At 47.1% G+C, this 14,633-nt stretch overlaps 1 protein-coding gene across 1 annotated transcript; it reads right to left on the reverse strand.

Annotated features, from left to right (window-relative positions):
* Nucleotides 1-6,461: 6,461 nt before the first annotated feature.
* LOC144246805 (uncharacterized) lies at nt 6,462-12,514 on the reverse strand. Its single transcript, XM_077785680.1, has 8 exons — nt 12,384-12,514; nt 11,745-11,954; nt 11,314-11,564; nt 10,124-10,280; nt 9,673-9,929; nt 9,072-9,228; nt 8,605-8,873; nt 6,462-8,228 (listed from the first exon to the last, which is right to left on the reverse strand). The coding sequence occupies exons 2-8, from the start codon at nt 11,860-11,862 to the stop codon at nt 7,974-7,976; spliced, it is 1,464 nt and encodes a 487-aa protein (XP_077641806.1). The 5' UTR covers nt 11,863-11,954; nt 12,384-12,514; the 3' UTR covers nt 6,462-7,973.
* Nucleotides 12,515-14,633: the final 2,119 nt, after the last annotated feature.

The following is a 14,633-nucleotide window of genomic DNA, read 5'->3' on the forward strand; positions in this document are numbered from 1 at the left end:
TCTTGGGCCTCCTCCAGTGCTCCAGGGAGGCCCCACTGAGGAGGTGCATACTGAACAGGCTCCCAGCCCACCAAAGGGCAGGCAGCCCAAGCAGTGCCAGAGTGATTTTCACCAAGGTACCCTTGCAGGCAGTGTCTCACATAAGCAGCAGAACAAAACTGGATCCATGTGTCAGAATAAATTCATGTAATTAAAACCATCCTCTGTATGGTATCACAATGTAAAGCTCTTCTTGCAGATGCATCCATCTCGGAATGTGCTGGTAACCTCTTGCCAAGAACACGAGGAGCAGCTACTGCTGTGTGCATGGATCTCATCAGTCTACTTGCATAATTATTATTTCCTAAATGCTCACACTTTTAAATGTATTCTAAGACTAGCTGTCAGCTAAGCTCCAAACTGTGAGGCAGTAAAGGAATTTAATTCTACTTACAAAATATCCTATTTTATGTTTAATAAGATATAAATATTTGTTGGTTTTATGCGATGTTTACCAGCTTCACAGTGTCTCTGAAGTATTAATTAATTAATAAGCCAATTATGATCAGGCTGAGAACAAGGTATAATGTACTGGAAACAGAAGAGGCTTTGATGGCCCAGAGGCACAACCTGTATTCATTGTGGTTTTTAATAGAGTTGATTGCTTCCAGATTCATTTCACTGTGCTTGTGCTAGCAACACGGGATGCTAGTGGTGATCAAAAATAAATATATCTATTTAAAGTTCTCCTTAACAGGCCAGTCTAAATGGTGATGGGCTGTGTTGTGGTCATACCTCGTCAGCCAGCAGCTTCTTAGGGGGGAATTAACTTCAGTAATGAAAATGACAGTGTCTTCACCCAGCCCAGCCTTGCATGTCTTCAGTCTGAACTGCATGCCCAGGAGGGAATAAACCTCAAGGCTGGGCTGAAAGAGAAAAGAAAGCAACAAAGAAATTTCTTTCACAGAAAGAGACTGAGACATGGTGTTAAAAGGGTCTAACCAACTTAGCCATTTTTAGCACCAGGGTGGGAGGCACAAGGTGCCTGTGGCTATGCAGATGTAAAATCTGCAGCTGGAAGTGAAGCCGGGGCTCCTCACGGCTTTCCAATTGCTCCCAGGATCACTGGGAGCAGGCTAACAGTGCTTGTCCAGCCTGTGAGTGAGCAGCACCAGCCCAAGCAGATGCACTCCCTTTCCACCTGCAGCCTCACAACCCTTCTCCAAGAGCACATCACCAGGATATTTTGAGATCCTTGCTGTGAGCTGTTTCCTCTCCAGCAGGGCTGTTTCTGCTCAAACAGCAATTGTTAAATCGGACTCCTATCCCAGCCCATCAGAGTGTTTTCCCATCAATCTGAACTCATGAGAATTAATCATTGAGTATTATTTGGCCCTCTTAAAAGCAGTGCCACTAGCAATATGCTTTCAATGTTCAAGTTTCAGAAAATCCCTAGTTTTCCATCGTCTGCCTGGGGAACTGTATGTGGAGGCATGGAGACCTGTCATCCACTGGTTGTTTTGGATAAGGAGATTCAGGGAAATCCCCTGGATCTGAAAGGGTTTTGAGTGACTCAGGGCTGCCTGCATTTGTTCTCTTAATTTGATTTGGAAACACTGGAGTCTAAGGCAGGAGAGGGAGAGCATGTTTGCTGCTTGCTGAAAGATGATCAGATCCCATGATGGACTTCATCTTCAAAGGCCCTAGGGAAGCTCTGTGTTCTGAAAGCTACAACTGTAGAACCAACCAGCTTCTTCCAAGCAGAAAGAGCAGGATTTCCTGTAGCAATAGCAGGAAGACAATGCCATGGCAACAATTAAATAAGTCTTTTTTCAAAGGTTGCTCTGTTCTCATGACAATGTCACTGTAACTCCTCAAATTTCAGTTTCCAGTTTTCCAGGATTGTAGATTCAGAAATATTGCACTAATGTGTGTTTATTAAGAGAAAGGCTGGGACAAATGCTGGAAAACAATTGAAATATGAAGAAAAACAACAATATACCTGAGAAGTATGCCAAGATGACAGTTGCTGAGACAATGGTTCATAAACTTGAATTCAGTGGTCTGATTACATAGCCAGAAGACAGAGGATGTGAATTTGTCAAAAACAAAACAGTTGCCTGTTATTAATAATTCACTTTATCAAGAAAGACAAAAAGTTCAGGATGGAATTGGTTTGGGTAATTAATGACCCAGGTAATATCTCACTTTCCTGACCTCTTCTAGGCTCCTGTGGAAGAAATAGCAATCCTGCCTCAATTCCCATTTTCTTCTGAGCTGTGGAGAATAGCCATTGTTTTACAGAAGATCAGGGAGGAACAGTACAACATATACATGAAAGTACCACCATAAATATTGTCCAGCCATTGCAGAAAAAACACTCATGTAGAGTTTCTTTACTCATACAAAAAGAGCAACATCATAGCATTTTTGACCTAAATCAAAACTTTAATCAAGCTTATGTTGGAGCTGAAATCCTAAAACTATTTCCATTGACCCCACTGCAACTGCATGCGAGTCCTCCTGCAAACAAGCATCAGGCTTATTAAATGCCATTAGTTAATGCTACAAACAAGTGTTCATTGCTTGTAAGTTAAAGATGCACAGAGCCCAACAACTAGAGAGATGCACAGTCTGAAGTTCAGCTGCTGTATATCTCTTTGCTGACTTGCATCTGCTGAAGATTTAATGCATAACTAATACTGATATGTCAAAATATCCAGAGCAGATATAGGATCATGGTAATTGAATATGTCACATCAAATATGTTGTGCTGCACAAGTTCTTAAATTTTTTTATAACTTATTGCCTTAAATTCAGCATTGAGTTACTGACTTGTAAAGGCTTTAAATCTTAGCAGTGCAAAGCTCATTGTGGACACGGAAATTACCGTTATTAAGGATAATTGATATTAATACTCGATCCGAGGCTTCTGTCCTCTTGCTGCAAATAAGCACAGGCTTTTCTTTTTTGTCTATCAAGAATATTATAGGCTTGTACTCAAATTTGTCTGCAAATTTGAAACTCTAGTGATTCACTGAATACCTCAAAACAATCCCAAGCAAACACAGAACCAATGATCTGTGCCTCTGTGGTCTGTTATTTTAGGTGTCACTGACCTGCAAAGAGCTCCTCAGTGCAAGAAAGACAAGGAGACACCTGAGAGTACTGCAAAGACCACAAAGATAATTTGGGGTCTGGAGCATCTCTCTTATGAGGAGAAATTGTGGGAGCTGGGCCTGCATAGTCTGGGGAAAAGTGAGAGAAAATCTCATTAATCAATATAAATATCTCACAGGCGGGTATCAGCATCAGTTGATAGTGGATGGGAGCTGTCACTGTCAGTTTATCTTTCTACTGTAAAGCTCTCATACCTTCTCTCTGAGAGTTCTCACAGGCAGCTCCTCCCAGCACTGACTCCTTGTCTCTTCCCTCCACGCAGCCAGCTGACTCCTTCCTGTCCCTTCCTGTCCCTAGCACACCCATCTAACCCTACCCTGCACAGCACAGCCAGCTCTCCTCCCAGCCCCCCATCCACTCTTTTATAGCACCCATCCTTACTGGACCATCCTTGTTGGACACAGCTGTGACCTGTGAAGGACGAGGCTGTTTCTACTCTTGGGTAATTAGTACAGATGCAACTCCTCAGGGGCAAGATCACCTTCAGCACTACCTCTACTCTCTCCCAATCCATCTTCCCACAGGTGGGTGTCAAGAGGAAGGTGCCATGCTTTTTCCAGTGGAGGAGCAGTGGCCATAAACTAAAACACAGACAGCTTCACCTCAATATGAGGGAGAGCTTCTTTCTATTGAGGGCAGCAGAGCACTGGAAGAGCTGCCCAGGGAGGTCATGGAGTTCTCCCTCTCTGGAGATGTTCACAACCCACATGGATGATTCCTGTGTGCCCTGCTCCAGGTAATGCTGCCTGGCAGGGGGGTTGGACTGGATGATCTCTAGAGTCCCTTCCAAGCATAACAATTCTGTGATTCTGTGAAAACAATTTTAACAGACAATAGAAAGATCTAGTTTAGAACCACATAAGAGCTAATGACACAAGCCTCCAAACAAGCTAACAGCAGGAAGAAATATGTCTTCAACATTATGTTCTACTTATTTAGGTTTCTAAGTATCTCCTCTTATACTGTCTAGATTGTTTCTCTATTGATTCCAGCTTAATTAATCATTAGGTACTACACCATAAAGCTGTGATTGCAGTGTGTAGTAGAAAGTATATGCAGAAAAACACTGCAGAGTTAAAAGAAACTCTTTGCTTTCAGAATCACAGGAATTATCAGAAAATTGAAAATTTAGTATTTAGAAGAATTCTTACATTAACATATAAGCATTAAAGCAATTGTTTCAGTCATGTGATTTACTACTAACAGGGAGCAAAGTCAGGCTCATTGAAGCAGGCAAACTGGAGGGTTCCATTCCAGCTTCCATTGCCTGGTGTTTGGCAGAAAAATGCAAAGCAAACAGCTGCTCCCTATGTAAGCACAGCCAGGGATGGTTGCTTTTGAGTGCCAGAGGTAACTTAATGCTTTTAATGCCTAATAACTGTCTCCTTGCTGGGGATTCAGAAGTAGCTCTGAGGAACAGAGGAAACCTAGAGGTTATTTCATATCTACCCCAGGGTATATGGAAGTGTGGTAAGGACTGTGCATCCACTGGGGAGAAATCATTAATAAATTGTTTCCTCAGAACATTATTACATTAATAACTGGCAAGGCTTTGCAGATGCATTGGCTACCTCAGTTATGCCTGACATGTGCAGAACTAATGCAGTTATACATGCTTGTCTGGGTGACAATTTGCTGGACCAAATTTCAGGGTCTGAACTAGCAGCCTGTGGCTAACAGCAGGCTGGTATGTGGGAAAATGTGTAAAGAATCAAGAATTGCCAGGTGAAAGTTTTACAAAGGGATGTTGTAGAAGGCTGCGTTCCTGGCTTCCTGGAGGGAGGCTGACAAGGTAGAAGTGAAATGGCATGTTATAACCTCAGTCTGAAACTAAATGTTGTCTTATTTCTAGTAAGTACCTGCTCATAGTGAGGTAAAGATCACCTTGGAAGAAGAAGCCTGAAACCATTTTGCAGTGAATGGAAGGTCCTCTCAGATAATTGTCAAGCACTTCTACAGCTTGCTGCCAAAGTCGGTTCAGAGAAAACAATGCACTTACTTGTCCCTCTATTTTATTTTATGTCAGTGGTGTTCTGTTGGGAGAAAGTGTTTTTCTGTCAGCAGCTGTAACATCACATTTTGACAAGTCCAGGCAAGGTCCCACTCTGCCTCAGGTTTAACCTGAACATCTTGCTTTCAGCATCCTGTAACACCTCAGATGCCAGGGGTGGCAGTGGTGCTGTGAGCAGCTGCATAACGGAGTCACTCCATGGTCACCTCCTCAATTCCAGTCTAATTAAAAACATCAACCCCATGACCATGTGCCAATTCTACAGCCAGCAATGGCCTTGCTCAGCAGGGCCATCAGAAATGTGAAATAACCACCTCTAGCAGCAGAGATCTTCAAATCCTATCACTCAGTCCATAAAACAGCTGGTGCTGGGACAGATTCTCTGATTTTAAACCCTGTAGCCAGAGTTTCAGGTAGAAGAAACCTCAGGCCTCAGTGTTATTGCTGCTGTCATCAGCCATCTGTTCTGCACTTGGGAAACCCTTACAATGCCTGGCTGCTCCAAAGGCTGCTGCAGAGCATGTGGTGATCACTGGCTTCTCAGCACCTCTGACAGAACAGCTGAGGCAGAAAACAGCAGGATAAATACTCAGAGCTAAACCCTAAGGGGAGCAAAACAGTGTCAAGGTTTGAGAATTGGGATTAGGACATTTCACAAGTGTCAGGGACCCACCATGGAGGTCTAATCCTGCCTCAGTGGAGCAGTGGAAGCACAAATACTGCCAAGGCAGCCCACTGCTTTTTCTTGCAGTTAGTGGTGAATGGGCCTACCTTTGGCAGGATGTCTCCTGGCCAGAAGTCCAGCATTGTTGAAGGGTTTCAGAACTCAAGTAATGTTCCTTTTTTTTTTAATTCTGGAACCAAATCAATGAAGTGTAATTGTCCCATCTAGTGCTGCTCCAGGCTGATCTTTCCCACCCTCTCTTTCTCCACAAGCAATCCCCCCTTGCACCCTTTGCAGCTGCTTCTCTGCCAGCTCCCTTGCAGGCACCCCTCACCCAGGCAGAGCCACTGCCCCTCTCCAGCACACACAGAAGGCAGCACCAAACGAGGCTGAGAGAAAAACGCCAAGGCAGACCCCCACATTTACAAATAGTCCCAGCTCCAGCAACTCCTGCACAGCTGCTGGTGCTGTCCAGCAACCTAACAGAGCTGAAAACAACCTGGCATAGTCTGGAGGTCTGAGCCCAAAGATACTCCTCCAGGTCCCCCAAAGGAAAGCTTTCTCCCCCAATTCTCACTAATTACAGATATTGCATTTTAAGCATAAACAAGACATGACACCTTTCTGAAAAAAACAATTTATTAATTATGAGGTGGGAAGGATATTTTTCCACCTTGTGACTGCCATGGATTTCAGGTTTTGAAAGTGGTCCATGCAGTGATATCAATGTTAGAACAGGAGGTGTCTGTTACCTCATCTTTCACCTCAAAGTCCCCAGCCTCCAGTGTCTGCTGAAGCTGATCTGGTGAGTTTGCTCACAGGGTACTGCTGCCTGCTCTGAGGTCTATGGAGTTGTGAGCAGGAGTGCACAGGTCTCAAAGGTGCTTGATAAACCAAGCTTAATTCCTCAGGAACTGTAAAACTATTTAGAAGAATGAGGGTTTGAATTGGGTTTGACCCTCAAATTTCAGTTCTGGGAGTATTTTTTGTGATGTAAGGAGAACTTTGTGCGTGGTAGCTAATATTTCTCAATCAGGTACAGAAGTGGAATCATGTGAAAGGACAAAATATAATGGTGAGCACAGAATAGATTTGCCTGCCCTTACTTAATAATCTTTAAATCCAGGTGCTGCAGACAGTCATGAAGCAGCCAGAAAAATGCCTTTTAACAAAATACATGTGAAGATAATTTCCTGCTTGTGTAGAAATGTGCTTGATTCCCAGAACTGTTGAGCAAATTAGTAATGTAAAAACAACAGCAGCTTAATCTGGGTATTAAAATTCTAGCTGCAGAATAAAACAAAAGAAACAAACTGCTGCAGATGAAGGGTAGTTAATTTGCTCTGCAATACCTTAAGGCAAAAATATTTGTCTATGGAATTTGAACTGTTTTCTAGTATTCTGAGAGACCCTAAACATAGATCCTAAACACAGAAACCATCTGCAGCACTAAACCCACAATACTGTAGCTGTAAGTAGGATTTGTGTTTTCTGTTTTGAGCAGGGAAGGTCAAGCTTCTGCTTTGCTCTGAACAACTGACCATTTAGGGCCTGATTCAGTTTGTTGGTACCATTCTGGTGTTTTGGGTCATTGTTGCATCTCCACTGTTTATCAGTACATGGTTCTCACCATAGGTTTTTATCTTTATTGGTATCCCTCAGTAGGGGAGAAAGACCATACAGGGCTCCAAGTTGAAAAGGTTCTGAAAAGCTATAATTACAGTCAGGGTGTAGATTGACTGTAGGGACCCTGAGAGCTGGGGAAAAGCCCCATAATACAGCTTCATGTCTTCCAAAAGAAGAAAGGGAGATAGAATGGTCTGAGTGCTGCCTAGCTGGCTGGTGAAGGCCCAGAAAGAGAGCTTACTGTAAAATGGGACTTTGGGAGACTTGGGGGAAAAAAAACTTGAGAAAGAAGTCAGTGTCTTAGGCAGGTGGCGAAGGATAGTTAAGGAGAAATTACTTGCACAAAAAGCTATCCTCAAACAGATAAGATATTTTTAGGCAAGATGAGTTTGGATTTTTACATTTTAATAAGTCTTTGAATTAATTATCACAGCAGTTGCTAGTAAGTCTCCATTATACTTGTGACAAAAGCTGAAGAGTGATCAGGGACTCCATGCTTTGCTTGAGCTCTTCCTAACAGCAACTCTGTTCTAGTATATCTCTCCCTGCCTTTTCAAATTTGGCAGATTTGAAGGAATGAGCAATATTGCTGGAAGCAAAACCAATACTGGCAAGAAAACCACCACCAGCAGCAGCCACAAAAGGAACACAGGCCATAAGAGGAAGACCAACGACAGGAATGCTGGCCACAGCAACAAGACTTGCACCTCCTAGCCCAGCTGACACTAAAGAAGAAATTGAATTGAAATTTTGAAGTGCTTTCTTGCCCTGTAAAGGGAAAGTAAAACACAGGTTAGAGACATTATAAGCACTCATATTTACCCCCAGACATGATAACTGAGAACAGGCAAAGATAATCAGGGTAATTGAATCCGGGTCAGATATGCGCCATGAGCAGAAGGGGCAACACCCAGGTTTGTACCCCGAGGAGGTGGCACTCACTAAGAGGGCACTGCCAGGCTGCAGACACAGCACAGTGACCCTCCAGGGGCAGGGGCTCTGGGGAGGCAGCGCTGCTTTGCAGCCCAGCCTGGCACTCGGCTGGCCCCATGCAGGCTGCAGGCTGTGTCCCAGCGCCGCGGCTCACAGCGAGCAGCAGGAGGAGCCCTGGGAGGCACCCAGGGGCTCACCCCGTGGCTCTCACCTGCTCTGAGACTCCTTCTCCATAGCGAAGCATTGTCACAAAGTGTTCACAGTTCTTGAGGAACAAACGATACGGCACCTCCGTATTGATCTGGCGCTGAGCACGCCGGATGATCTCCTCCATTGGGAAAGGAATGCGGTGACAGTCATACTTGTTATTGACACGCCATTTATCATTTTCCACCACTTTCTTCAGGAGCTGCTTCTTCACCATGGCCTTTCTAGAGAGTATTATCCTACTGCTGGCTGACAGGGGTGGGGCTTCTTCTTCTAAGGAAGGCAGGAAGAAGATAAGGGAGGCTGGCAGACCTTCTCTGCCCCCCCCCGCAAAACCTCAGATGGCTTTTGAACTGCTCCTGGAAAGCTCATCTACACACACAGGGTCCTCCAGCAGCCCATGGAGGGACATAGGGCTCCTGGAGCACCCCAGCATCCATTCTGCATCCTGCCAGGCTGCACCAGCCTTACCTGTATCAGTCACATGGATGACATATCCTTTCCCCAAGTAGAGGGCCCAGTGCTGGTACCCCGGTCTCTTGATCTCGATCAGGTCCCCAGGGTTGGGGTAATCCATGTCTTCTGTCATATTAAGAATGTATATTTCTCCATGTACAAAAGCCTTCAACTGGAAAACACATGGTAAACCCTCAGTGAGAATTTTAGTTTACTTAGTGAGAAAGTTAAGGTTAAAATCAGTTTTTCCACAGAAAGAGCCAATAGGAAACATGAGGAGCACTTATCCTCTCCCAGCATGATAATAAAGATAAGGCAGGGATACTCAGGGCAAACAAATCAGTGAGAAGCTGCTGTGCCCCATGAGCAGAAGGGGCCACAGCCAGGTTTGTACCCCGAGGAGGTGGCACTCACTAAGAGGGCACTGCCAGGCTGCAGACACAGCACAGTGACCCTCCAGGGGCAGGGGCTCTGGGGAGGCAGCGCTGCTTTGCAGCCCAGCCTGGCACTCGGCTGGCCCCATGCAGGCTGCAGGCTGTGTCCCAGCGCCGCGGCTCACAGCGAGCAGCAGGAGGAGCCCTGGGAGGCACCCAGGGGCTCACCCTGTGGCTCTCACCTGGCCACCATAGCGGAGCTGTGTCACAAAATCCTCAGAACCTCTGCTGAGCATATCACACGGCAGCTCTTTGCCAATGCAGCCCTCAGCACGCCAGATGATCTCCTCCACGGGCAGAGGAGCCCGATATCGGTCATAGTTGTTGTTGACAACCCAGTCATCGTTTACAGCCACCTTTTCCAGGAGCTCCTTTGTAACCCTGGCCTTTCCAGTGTGCATTGACTCACTGCTGGCTGACAGGGATGGGGCTTCTTCATCTGGGGAAAGCAAAGAGAAGATAAGGCAGGCAGGCAGAACTTCTCTGGCCCCCCAAAACCTCAGATGGCTTTTGGACTGCTCCTGGAAAGCTCATCTACACACACAGGGTCGTCCAGCAGCCCATGGAGGGACATAGGGCTCCTGGAGCACCCCAGCATCCATTCTGCATCCTGCCAGGCTACACCAGCCTTACCTGTATCAGTCACATGGATGACATATCCATCCCCCACATAGAGGGCCCATTGTTCGTAAAATCCCCTTTTGATCTCGATCAGATCCCCAGGGCTGGGGTACTCTTCATCTTCTGTCACATCAAGAATGTGCAATTCACTTGCTACAAAAGCCCTCAGCTGGAAAACACACAGTAAACACTCAGCAATAATTTTAGTTTACTTGGTGAGAAAGTTAAGGTTAAAATCAGTTTTTCCACAGCAAGAGCCAATAGGATGTAGCTGATAAAACAAGGATGAGGGTAAAAAGCTTGCACCAGTCCTCAGCAAAGCAGTAGATGGGAGGTAGCAGGGCAAGGAAATGAAAATTTGCTTCCAAGTGCTTGCAGACTACCACAAAAATAATCACAGACAAAAAGTAAAAGCAGATGTGACAAACAGGCCAGTGCTGCTGGGGATCACCTTGAATCGATGATATGCTTGACTTGGTATTTCTTGACTTGGCATTTCTTAAGAGGACAGCAGGGGTAAGCAAAGGCCACAATGCTGAACTTGCACACAACCCTGTATTCATATAGAAGAAGATTCTAGGCATTATGAGTCTATGTATATTTTATTAAAGCTTTCATTTAATTATTTCTGTAAGGGTAGCAAAAGCAGGGCAGAGACCCTGTGCAGCCAAGGAATCCCTGGGATTTCCCTCCAAAGCCTTTCTCTGAGCTTTTCCTGATGGCCCATCAATGCTCTCTTTCTCTCTGGATTTCAGTCCCAGCAAGCCCACCCACACATTGAAGGCGACAGCACAGACAATATTGCCAACATGCAAACAATTGCTATCTTTGCAGGTAAAGGGAAAGCAAAACACAGGCTGGAAACATGAAGAGCACTTTCATTTAGCCCCAGGTATGGTAATGGAGAATATGCAGGGATAATCAGGATAATTAAGAGACATGTGCCCCATGAGCAGAAGGGGCAACACCCAGGTTTGTACCCCGAGGAGGTGGCACTCACTAAGAGGGCACTGCCAGGCTGCAGACACAGCACAGTGACCCTCCAGGGGCAGGGGCTCTGGGGAGGCAGCGCTGCTTTGCAGCCCAGCCTGGCACTCGGCTGGCCCCATGCAGGCTGCAGGCTGTGTCCCAGCGCCGCGGCTCACAGCGAGCAGCAGGAGGAGCCCTGGGAGGCACCCAGGGGCTCACCCCGTGGCTCTCACCTGGCCACCATAGCGGAGATTTTTCACGAAGTGCTCACAGTTGCTACCAAACTCACGATATGTCAACTCCTTGTCAATATAATGCTCAGCACACTGAATGATCTTCTTCACTGAGAGAGGTGTGTGGGCCTGATCAGACTCGTTATTGACACGCCATTTATTTTTTTGCACTACTTCCTTCAGGCGCTGCTTCTTCACCTTTCTGATGAATATTGGCGCATTCTGGACTCCCAGCTTTAGGTCCTGTTTACCTGTATATGGCAGGGAGGAGATACAGCAGAAAGCAGACCCTCTCTGCCCCGTCCAAGACCTCAGAGGGGTTTCCTTTGCTCCTGGAAAGGTCATCTCCACACATAGGGTTCACCACCAGCTCATGGAGGGAGACAGGGCGCCAGGAGCACCCTGCACCTTGCAGTCTGCAATACTCTTACCTACAGGTGTTAAGTTGATGACATATCCATCCCCCAGGTAAAGCGCCCAGTGCTGATGCCGTCGCCGGTCGATCTCGATCAGGTCTCCGGGCTGGGGTTTGCAATTGTCCTGTCCCATCTGGGGATCGTGCAGTCAGGGCGTGCGGCTGCAGCCGGGCAGGCTCAGCGCAGGGCAGAGCGCAGCGGGAGGCGAGGGCCGTGCAGGGGCAGCTGCCGGGAGCGCGGGCACGGAGGTGTCAGCGGCGGCCCCGAGGGCAGCGGCTGCCGCAGCGGCGGCGAGGCAGCGCCCGGCCCCGCTCGCAGCAGCGCATCCGCCGGGCGGCCGGAGGTGCCCCGGAGCCCGGGCACGGCTCGGCCCCGCGGGCACCCCCGGGCTGCCGCCGCCGGCCCCGGCTGCCCCCGCCCGCCCACGGTGCCCGCGCTCCCCTCCCGGCCGCGCTCCGCTCGGGGCTCCGCTGGGGCCGGGCCGGGCCCGCTCCGGTGCCGGGCCGCGGCTGCCCGGGGGTGCCCGCGGGGCCGAGCCGTGCCCGGGCTCGGGGGCACCTCCGGCCGCCCGGCAGAGCCGCGCCCGCCGCCGGCAGCCTGGAGGGGCCGCATCCTGCTGCAAACGCCCGCTCGCATCCCCCGAGCTCCGCTCACCTCCGCGCCTGTCCCGCTGCTGCCGTGGGCTCTTCTGGCCCGCTGCTCCCGTTATAAAGCTCACGGCAGAGGAAATTGCGTGAATTCTGCCGGGCTCACTGCCAGCACCCCTCCGGAGCCGGCCCCTCCTATCACACTCCGCACCCACTCCGAAGAAGGCTCCGCTTCCAGTCGTGGTGCCAAGATCACCTGTTGATTGGAAAATCTCATCTTGTACCCGAGGAAGCTGAACTGCCACCTCATTGCAGTGGGCATCTGTCCCCATCTGGTCCACCTGTCCAGTGATGGGCAACACCACTAACCCTGTCATTCCACGCGACATTACCTGGCAGAAAAACACCACCCCTGGCTGCTGATTAAAACTTGCCTTGGGTGCTGTGAAAAACACCTTCACTCTCCTGTGAAAATTTAAAAAGTTTAGTAAAGGACAGTAGGACACAAGGACCATAGAGCAAAGGTTATAATGGCCGGCACTCAACCAAGACCACACTTTTACCGTCGGGGATACTCCTTAAATACCTTACATCAGGCCGTTGCATATTCATAGATCCTTATGCATATCCATAACTAGTTTACATTTTCCAGGAACTATTTTACATGGCCCCTCCTCAGGTCCGCCTTTTTATATCATGTGTTTTTCTTGACTGTGGTTTTGGCTTGTTCTCTTTATCACTTCCTGTGGTCTACACTCTCTGCAGACGGTGAGTGATGATAGTTGGCATATCTGTAGTAGCTGTCCTCATCCTGTGTTAATTGGATGTTATCCCATCCAAGCAGGCATTTTAACACACACATAGCTATTTCTCTACTATGTCTAAGCTTAATTAACAACAGAAATAAAAACTATATCTTTATAACAAAGTTACTTTAACATTACACATACAAAATCCATTTTAACATTTGTGAAAAGCCAATAGTATAATATGTCCTATAACAGGTACCAGTCAAACAGTCGGTACCACAAATGGCAGCGGATGCTGCAGAGGGATTTCAAATGGCCCTGTAGAAATGCACAGGACTATGCAGCAAAAAGCATGGGTTAGTTTTATGTTAACCCACCTGCAAACACACAAAAGAGAGTGAGGTGAGACCCTACAGTCAGGCTCGGGGCTGAACAATGCTGGGGCTTCAGCCCAAGTTTTCATCCGCTGATGTGAACCAGATTCACATGGCTGAAATCCCTACAAAAGCCCCTCCATTTAGGGAGAGGCTGTGCCCGTCCTGGCTGTGCCTCAGAGCACATACATGGATATATTTCTCAGCTTTTGGGAAAAGACCAACCTTGACTGTACTCATTGCCAACTGTAAAACCACCTAACTGGTTTAGCTGTGAAAAAAGTTTTGATTCCATTTCAAAGAATCCAAGAAGGAGTTTCAGCTTCACCTTGATTAGATCATGGTTTCCTGTATTAAAACTAAAAAGCTTTTTGGGATGAAATAACAAAGGGCAGCAGAAAACCAACAGGAATTCTTGGCTTGATCATTTAAAATATAGAAAATTTGATGTTTTAAAAAACAATTAATTAATTCTTTGTTTTTCTCTGCTAGCTTGCAAAGTTTTTGGTTTACCTAGTAAACCAACCTTTCTCAAGCCACAGGTTTTTCACTTCAACTCTTCTGATTCCCTCCCTGATGGGACTGGCAGGGAATGGGCAAGTGGCTGCCTGGTGCTTTGTTGCTGGCTGGGGTTAAACAGGGACAACCAGTTCAGACAAAACCAGCCAGCCTCTCACAGACAGCTGTTCTGCTCTCACCTGTCCCTGCAGTCCAGGCAGTTGCCTGTAACAAAAGCAGCACAGGATTCTGTGTCTCGCAGGTGGGCTGCAGGTAACCTGGTTCCAAAATCTTAAGTCTGATGCTCCAGGTAATGGACAATAAAGCACACTTAGCCTGAACAGTTTTCTTCCAAGACAATGCACACATCAGCTTTGTGACAAGGAAATGGTGAGGCTCAGTACATTGGGAGATGAAGCATTGGTACTGCACAGCTCATTCTTTACATCCCACACCCCAGCATGCAGGAACCCTGGCTTTGCCTTCCTGCTGGCTGGAGGAAGATTGATCTGGTGCTTTAGAATGCTTATGAACACTTTGGAATCAACATTTGATCATTGAAGAGAGAATGGTCACAGCTCTAAGGGTCAAAGGTTCCTGGATGCCTTTGTAATTCTTTAAACTAGTCCGTTTTTTGGCAGCTCAAAGAGCAGAATCTGAGAATGGGTTCAGAGTTGGTAGGGATCATAAGAATCA

The sequence above is a fragment of the Lonchura striata genome, chromosome 10 (genome assembly GCF_046129695.1).
Source record: "Lonchura striata isolate bLonStr1 chromosome 10, bLonStr1.mat, whole genome shotgun sequence".
Taxonomy (NCBI): domain Eukaryota; kingdom Metazoa; phylum Chordata; class Aves; order Passeriformes; family Estrildidae; genus Lonchura; species Lonchura striata.

Coding starts and splice junctions, on each gene's coding strand:
- LOC144246805 (XM_077785680.1), bottom strand. CDS start 11,862: ATGGGACAGGACAATTGCAAACCCCAGCCCGGAGACCTGATCGAGATC. Junction 8,874..9,071: donor CATCCATGTGACTGATACAG/GTAAGGCTGGTG, acceptor TGCCTTCCTTAG/AAGAAGAAGCCCCACCCCTG. Junction 8,229..8,604: donor GAGAAGGAGTCTCAGAGCAG/GTGAGAGCCACG, acceptor TTCCCTTTACAG/GGCAAGAAAGCACTTCAAAA.